At 44.9% G+C, this 9179-nt stretch overlaps 1 protein-coding gene across 1 annotated transcript; it reads right to left on the bottom strand.

The window, feature by feature from the left end:
* Positions 1–384: 384 nt before the first annotated feature.
* On the bottom strand, positions 385–7255 carry LOC115132922 (uncharacterized). Its single transcript, XM_029665644.2, has 13 exons — positions 7176–7255; positions 6936–6967; positions 6594–6660; positions 6357–6489; positions 5931–6075; positions 5677–5797; positions 4743–4830; positions 1839–1950; positions 1587–1692; positions 1429–1507; positions 1148–1217; positions 924–1038; positions 385–527 (listed from the first exon to the last, which is right to left on the bottom strand). Coding segments are annotated over exons 1-13 (1128 nt in total). The 5' UTR covers positions 7177–7255; the 3' UTR covers positions 385–468.
* Positions 7256–9179: the final 1924 nt, after the last annotated feature.

Here is a 9179-nt window from a genome sequence, read left to right as displayed (position 1 = left end):
TACAGATCACATTTAAAAAAGTATTGTGCAGATTGTCAGAAGCTACTTTTCTAATAACAGTATTGGTTTTTAAGTATATGCACAATGTCGAAGAAATAACAGGAAATCCATGAATACATATGTAAACAAGTTTCATTTTTAGGAAGAAGTGGAATGGAAGGGGTTCCATCTCAGTACCGGACAGTGACTTGTCTTCACTGTGCACATGAAGAAATGGGGTTGCCACTTTAGACAATTGAGATGCACCCAGGGTACAGTGGAGGCTGGTGGGAGGAGCTATAGGAGGACAGGCTCATTGTAATGGCTGGAATGGAATAAAAGAAACGGAGTGAAACGTTTCCATGTGTTTGTGTTTGATACCGTTCCAGCCATTACAATGAGCCTGTCCTCCTATAGCTCCTCCCACCAGCCTCCACTGCCAGGGTATTGCACTTCGCCCCTGACAGAGGACAGTGTCGTGGGCAGTGATTAGTTCAGGCGTCGAACAGATCGGGTGGTCTGAGTGGACAGGTTTCTTTGGGTCAGGGCTGCGAAAGACAAATCAAACAACTGTTAGGTCATGACAATAATGTTCTCCAACACAGGAAACGCTTGGCTTGGAGTTTGGATTCATCAAATCAATTAAACTATTCTTCAACCTTCAACCAACCGCTATCCTTTACCCGTTAGGCACTTGTCAAACTCATTCCACGGAGGGCTGAGTTTCCGTGGGTTTTCGATCCTCCCTTATACTTGACTGATAAATGAAAGTAATTGAGAATGGAACTCCCCTCACCTGGTGGTTTAGGTCTTAATTACAAGGAAAAACCAGCTGACACTAGGCCCTCCAGGGAATGAGTTTGACAAGTGCCTAACTGAAGTTTGACAAGTGCCATGAATTCCCTCTGCTATAGGCACTTGTTCTTAGAAGATGATGTATTTACCTGAGAAGTCCAGTTGATAGCTGAATCTCCTGGTAGTGAAGTTCATAGTTCCATTTGGGTTCTGCTGGTACTGTGCTTCAATGTCCTGGCTGGATACACTGCAGGTGTCGCTCCTCTACAGGATTAAGTCAACACGCTGCTTGGTCATGTGTTTTTAATGTAGTAATATGAAGACTACTCTTATGGAGTCTGATGAGAGAGAGCAGTAAAACGGTTCATCTTACTTTGGCAAAGTCTTTCCAGCTTCCGTCCACGTCTTGAAACTGCCAACGGGACCGTAAACCCAATCCTCCACTGAGAGGACAGGAATTAGACAGTTTTTCATTATTTGTCACATTGTACAGTTGTTACACATGGGTTCTCTCTAGCAGGTCAGAAAGGCCTTGACTGATGGCCAGGACATCTTCCTGACTACATGAGCAGACCAGGAAAAACTCTTGGCCCTAACCTAGACTTTGGTCAGTAAAACTCCTTGCTCTAGGTTCCCAGCCTGTATTGTCCATACCTGCTTGTTTGTTGAGCTTCACATTGAGTTCTCCTCACAATTCTTTTGGTCCCGATGTGAACGTTGGTCTGACACATGCCTGGAAGAGACACAGAACAGTTCAGGAGTGTTCCTAGACAGGTCACGTTATGGTACACCAGTATTTAAGTCAGTCGGACCTGAGAAGTCGAGGGTGTAGGAATATCTCCCAGCTTTGAAGCGTATCTGTCCCTTAGGGTTCTGCTGGTAGCGTCTCTCAATCCCAGCACTCTCCATTGAGCAACTCTGGAAATAGCCACATATTATGTGCTGCTACACCATGACTGTCTCCCTCCCCCTTTCTCACCTTAATGAGGGCATATACAATATACAATCTGTCATGTAGTGTGCTATTTGCAAGGGTTCAAGGAATAAAATAATGTCCCACTCACTGGAGTCTGGTATTCTATCCACACTCCCTCCTCACCCATGAACTCCCAGGTGTAGCCAGCAGAGGGAGGTGGTGAGGCAATTACGGTGGGGGCTGATTGGGCAATGGACACGCTGCAAAGAAATAGTGAATTTACACTTCAGTGTTGCTGTGACAAGAAACTAGGTGTGAAACTACAGATGATCACACTTGCATATGTCAGGAAAGTATGTAAAGTTATCTTGACACTGAGTTGAGGTCAAAGGGGAAACCAATCACACTAGAGAGAAGCTGCAATATTTTGTTATAAATAATGTCTATTTAATGCTATTATTATGTTGTGGCTATTTTGTTTTGGTGTTTGTAACTTTTTCTGTATAGATTTGCTGAATATTTCTCTTGAATAACACCTACAAGATTCCTATAGGCCAGTTTGTATACAGAAAGGCTGCGCTCCAGGCTGACTACATTGCAGACCGGCCAGATCTCACAACGCCTGGATGGGTTTAAATAATCAGCTAAACACATCATATAATACAGCTGCCTGAGTGCTCAGTCGATGATGCAATACAACGAATGCAGTGAAGTTGACCTGGAACTTACCCATTCAAATAACTTTGGCAACACAACCATCACACAGGTTAAATGAATGAGGCAGGCGCCTAACGGTGTATATAGATGAGGCAGCATAATAAATGCTCTTCACCGTAGGTCCTAGGGGAAGAGGCTAGGGGCCAAAATACCTAATGTTCACTGTAGGTCCTAGGGGAAGGGCTAGGGGCCAAAATACCTGCTGTTCATCGTAGGCCCTAGGGGAAGAGGCTAGGGGCCAAAATACCTGCTGTTACAGGCAACATTCGCACTGAGCTAAAGGGTAGAGCTGCCGCTTTCAAGGTGCGGGACACTAACCCGGAAGCTTATAAGAAATCCCGCTATGCCCTGCGAGGAACCATCAAACAGGCAAAGCGTCAATGCAGGGCTAAGATTGAATCATACTCCTCCGGCTCCGACGCTCGTCGGATGTGGCAGGGCTTGCAAACTATTACAGACTACAAAGGGAAGCACAGCCACGAGCTACCCAGTGGCATGAGCCTACCAGATGAGCTAAATCACGCTTTGAGGCAAGCAACACTGAGGCATGCATGAGAGCATCAGCTGTTCCGGACGACTGTGTGATCATGCTCTCCGTAGCCGACGTGAGTAAGACGTTTAAACAGGTCAACATACACAAGGCTGCGGGGTCAGACGGATTACCAGGACGTGTGCTCCGGGCATGTGCTGACCAACTGGCAGGTGTCTTCACTGACATTTTCAACATGTCCCTGATTGAGTCTGTAATACCAACATGCTTCAAGCAGACCACCATAGTCCCTGTACCCAAGAACGCAAAAGGCAACCTGCCTAAATGACTACAGACCCGTAGCACTCACGTCTGTAGCCTTGAAATGCTTTGAAAGGCTGGTAATGGCTTACATCAACACCATTATCCCAGAAACCCTAGACCCACTCCAATTTGCATACCGCCCAAACAGATCCACAGATGATGCAATCTCTATTGCACTCCACACTGCCCTTTCCCACCTGGACAAAAGGAACACATATGTGAGAATGCTATTCATTGACTACAGCTCAGTGTTAAACATCATAGTACCCTCAAAGCTCATCACTAAGCTAAGGAACCTGGGACTAAACACCTCCCTCTGCAACTGGATCCTGGACTTCCTAACGGGTCGCCCCCGGGTGGTGAGGGTAGGTAGCAACACATCTGCCACAATGATCCTCAACACTGGAGCTCCCCAGGGGTGCGTGCTCAGTCCCCTCCTGTACTCCCTGTTCACCCACGAATGCATGGCCAGGCACGTGTCCAAGACCATCATTAAGTTTGCTGACGACACAACAGTGGTAGGCCTGATCACCGACAATGACGAGACAGCCTATAGGGAGGAGGTCAGAGACCTGGCCGGGTGGTGCCAGAATAGCAACCTATCCCTCAACATAACCAAGACTTAGGAGATGATTGTGGACTACAGTAAAAGGAACACCGAGCACGTCCCCATTCTCATCGACGGGGCTGTAGTGGAGCAGGTTGAGAGCTTCAAATTCCTTGGTGTCCACATCAACAACAAACTAGAATGGTCCAAACACACCAAGACAGTCGTGAAGAGGGCACGACAAAGCCTATTCCCCCTCAGGAAACTAAAAAGATTTGGCATGGGTCCTGAGATCCTCAAAAGGTTCTACAGCTGCAACATTGAGAGCATCCTAACCGGTTGCATCACTGCCTGGTACGGAAATTGCTCGGCCTCTGACCGCAAGGCACTTCAAAGGGTAGTGCGTACGGCCCAGTACATCACTGGGGCTAAGCTGCCTGCCATCCAGGACCTCTACACCAGGTGGTGTCAGAGGAAAGGCCAGAAATGGTCAAAGACCCCAGCCACCCCCGTCATAGACTGTTCTCTCTACTACCGCATGGCAAGCGGTACCGGAGTGCCAAGTCTAGGACAAAAAGGCTTCTCAACAGTTTTTACCCCCAAGCCATAAGACTTCTGAACATGTAACCAATGGTTACCTACATGTACATACTACCTCAATAAGCCTGACTAACTGGTGTCTGTATATAGCCTTGCTACTCTTATTTTCAAATGTCTTTTTACTGTTGTTTTATTTCTTTACTTACCTACTACACACACACACACACACACACACACACACACCTTTTTTCCCCTCACTATTGGTTAGAGCCTGTAAGTAAGCAGTTCACTGTAAGGTGTTGTTGTACCTGTTGTATTCGGTGCACGTGACAAATAAACTTTGATTTGATTTGAAGAGGCTAGGGGCCAAAATATCTGCTGTTCACCGTAGGCCCTTTCCTAGGGGAAGAGACCAGGGGTCTAAATGGAATAAGGCTGTGGATGAAACCTCATACCTGCCATTCCCTGAGACGACGGAGTTGAACTTTGGACGCCGCCGGACGTTTCTCTGTACCCGGGTGGCTGAATTGGTCTGTGTCATAGCTGAAGAAGACATACATAGGCTAAGAGAAACCTTTGTATTGTACGGGAAAATGCTGTCTAGCAGGATATGCAAAGTGTTCTCAATTGCTCTACAACAACAAAAAATAAACTTAAAGCGGTAATCAGCAGTTGAAACAAAAACAAATCCTTCTTCATGCCCCTGTTTTGGTAAAAAGGTAAGGGAGGAAGCTGGGGAAATGTAACCAATCTCAAAGTCATAGAGATATGATTGCAAGGACTGACCATCCATGATATCAAAAGCATAGTTTTAACCATGTTTTGAGGCTAATAAATGTTTGTACATTTACAAACGCTGGAGTAAAACAAGCTTGTATTTTGGGCAAGACAGTTGAACTAAGCTCATAAGGCATTTCTAAGTTATATTCTTCAAGAGTCAATAGATACATATCATTAAGTTCAAAAAGTGACGTAGCAACTGATCAATTCAATCCATAGTGCAGAAGACCTGCATGGTAGCGCAGTTGACATTTAAAGGTAATTTACAATTGAGCCAAAATATGCAGCATTTACGTGAATGCAGTCTCCGCAAACGTGGTAACATTGCCTTTAAATGTCAATTGTGCTAAGCACAGATCTTCCACGCTATGGATTGAATCAAACCCCAAGTGCCAGATCTCAACCCCGGTGTTCCCTCTTTATGCTACTGGCTACTTTCTGTGTCACATCACACTGTATGTGGTGGGATGAGGGGTAAAACAGTTTATAATTGGGAGGGATTATATGAATTTACAATAAGAAACACTTGTTTTGTTGTTTTTCCGCTGCACGTTTCGAAACGTTTTGCTACAGCATGACCTAATGAATACGGCCCTGTGTGGAGTCTACCTGTGAAGTCTAACGTGTAGCTGTTCCTCCCCACAGTGAAGTGGAAGGTCCCCTGAGGTCTGAGGATGTACTGTCGTTCCACATCACCACTACTGACTGAGGACGAGCCCTGACCTGGACCCTGGGGTCGGGAGAGAGGGGGGAGCAGAGAGAGAGAGAGAAATGAAATATGCAGGGAGATTTTCAGTTTTAATTTAATTCCAATTTAAAAGGTTGTATTATCGGACCATTTGGGAACTTTCAGATTCACTCACCAAAGAACCGTATTCACGCCATATCAGATTGTCTTTGAAATACCACCCGATGTCTTCATTTTGACCCTGAGGTAGGAACGTGAGTCGCCGTACACCCATGGCAGCATTTTGAGCCTCAATCTGATCAAAATCTATATAGACCTGCCTAGAATACACAGAGCAGAAAGGCTACACACACAATCCACCTGTTTGTTCAAAAACATATGTTAGAACTTAGGTTACTGAACTATTGTTTAACATATAACAAATACATAATCAGATCCTAGGTTTGAGTCTTAATTCTCTAAAAATGCTTCCTCTCCTGTTCACCTCCTAGAACCAATATTATCTATCAAGGAAAGGGGACAAGGAATGAACACTATTCAAGACTATTGGGATGCAACTTGTATAATAGAAATTGCTACTAAACGTCTACTGTACACTGACCCCATGTGTGATGGGTAGATGTTCATTCCTTTGGCCCCAGGCTGGCAGTAGTGGGTCTCGATCACATGGTCATTGCCAATACTAAGCCATTTCTGTCCTTCATACAGCTGCCACTCAACGTGGCTCCCCCTGGCTGTCGAAATAGAAATAGCTATAGCAATTGTGCATCATCTGTTGAAGTTGCCCCCTTTGCACTGATCTAAGGTCAGTTTCTGTAGTTCTTTCCCTTTAACTTACCCGAGGCAGACTGACTAGAAGTGCTCTGCTCATAGTTCTCTTCCTCCTCCTCCTCTTCCTCATTTTCCTTCAACAAGGATTAGACCGGTAATAAACAAGTATGAAACTATTTCCTATAAATAATGTACATCTACAGAATGATAAACCGGCAGGTCTATGGGCTCTTATTCATGGTTAAATACTTGATTTTCTGCTATGGCAGATTTATTGCTCAAGTAGTCAGCTGTGACATCAACATTAGCCATTTGACAATAAAATGTTTTGTTGGTGTGTTATTGACAATAGCCTATGCAAACAATAATGCAACTGAGAAATGTTGACCTGTAATGCTCGTAAACTTACCAGATAACTATTGCCAAACCCACGTAATGACACTGTAAATAACAGATATTAAACGTAATCATTATAACAAAGTTAAAAAGAATCTAGGCAATAACGAGCCGACTTGCTTGCTTTAGTACAAAAAAACTCCCAAAATATTAAATGCGTATTAAATCATGTATAGAAAAGTTATTTGAAAGGCAAGTTATTTAAATATAAATATAATAGTCAAATGGTTGTATATTAAAAAAAACGTCTTACTTTTAGTTGATAATATAGAACGGAAATTTCATTCGTCTTTACACATCAGGCAAGACTTTATTTTGTATTGCTTTCACTTTCATTTCTTGTGCATGACGGGCGCGGCTGTTTCGCATAAAACATAATCTTTCTCCAATCTGAAAGGTTAATAAAGATGAACAAAGGGTTGGTGAAACGCAGAGTTAGTAGAACCAAGAACAATCATGGAAACTACCAGAACACAAAATAAAATTATTCAAACATTTCAGATTTTATTCCAGCTTTTAATCAAAACCTTATTTCATCGAAACATACTCTTTTTTTTGTATTTATTCATTGTGTACAGTAACAATACGGCAGTTTAAGCTTTCAATCATATTAAGGTACCTAGGACAAGCGTCAGACCCTTTTTTAGGAACATTTTAACGCAGTGTTATTCCAACATTGTTACGACCACATTACTGTAGATTGTATTGCATTGATTTTCATAAAACATCATCAATTCATCATTGATAAAAGTCAAACTGTTCTTAACAGAATTAGTTTACTCGCAGTTCTTCTGAGAATGTATTGCAGCAATACAAATGTAACTCATCTAGGTGTAAAGTACAAGGCAGTCAGTGGGCTGTTTATGTGACAATACAGAGGCGGATGCAAGATGCAAGCAACGATGGTTTAATGAATATAGGTTACAGCAGCAACAGGACAGACAGACTGTACTCAGACGGAATCCGACCCAGGGACTAGGGCACATCCTCCTATGTGAGCGTGCTGAGAAACCCAGGGGAGAGTGTCCGGATGGGTAGGAAGGAGCACAGCAGATAATCCACACAAGGGCGGCGAGAGATGAGTACGGACACACGACACAACCTCAGGGAAGTAACAACGATCTGACAACAAGAAACACTGGTTACAGAACATATAAAGGGAAGATAAGTGATTCCAGCTGGCGCAGACAATCAGGCCGAGATTGGGAACCACGCCCACACGAGAGAGAGAGAGAGAGAGAGAGAGAGAGAAAGAGAGAAAAGGAGGCAGTGGATTCATGAACCGTGACAATACCCCCCCCCCCTAGGAACGCCTCTTGGCGTTCCCAGGCGAATTTACCTGTCGATTGAAATCATCGATAAGGGAGTGATCCAGAATGTCCCTAGCAGGTACCCAACTTCTCTCCTCCGGGCCGTAACCCTCCCAGTCCACCAGGTACTGGAATCCGCGTCCCCTCCTTCTAGAGTCCAAAATACGATTGACAGAAAAGGTGTGTTCCCCATCAACAAGTCGTGGCGGCGGGGGAACCGGGACCGGTGGGTTAATGCGTGCCTGAAACACAGGTTTTATTTTAGACACATGAAAGGTAGGATGAATTCTCCTATACGCCGGAGGAAGGTGGAGCCGGACCGCCACCGGACTAATGATCCTGGTGACTTTGAACTGGCCGATAAATTTGGGGGCAAGCTTGTTCGAAACGGATCGGAGTGGAATGTTCTTAGTAGAAAGCCACACTCTTTGGCCAACGACGTATACCGGAGGCTTCGACCGGTGGCGATCGGCCTTAGTCTTGGTGCGCGCCCCCACCCGGAGAAGAGTCTCACGGGCTCTGCTCCATGCGTGACGGCACCTCTGGATGAAAGCGTGAGCGGAGGGAACAGACACCTCGGACTCCGTACTGGGAAAGATAGGTGGCTGGTAACCTAAACTACACTCAAACGGAGAGAGACCCGTGGCTGCCACTGGCAACGAATTGTGAGCGTACTCAACCATAGAGAGTTGTTGACTCCAGGAAGAGGGATTCTTAGAAACCAAACATCGCAACACTCTCTCCAAATCTTGGTTGGCCCTCTCCGCTTGACCGTTGCTCTGGGGATGAAACCCTGAAGACAGGCTGACACTCGCTCCCAGTAACCTACAAAACTCTTGCCAAAACTTGGACACAAATTGGGGCCCCTGTCAGAAACTACGTCCATCGGCAGACCATGTAAGCGAAAGACGTGATCCACGACAGTTACCGCTGTCTCCTTGGCAGAT

The sequence above is a fragment of the Oncorhynchus nerka genome, linkage group LG8 (assembly GCF_034236695.1).
Source record: "Oncorhynchus nerka isolate Pitt River linkage group LG8, Oner_Uvic_2.0, whole genome shotgun sequence".
Classification (NCBI taxonomy): Eukaryota; Metazoa; Chordata; class Actinopteri; order Salmoniformes; family Salmonidae; genus Oncorhynchus; species Oncorhynchus nerka.
This window is presented reverse-complemented; position numbering and strand designations above follow the sequence as displayed.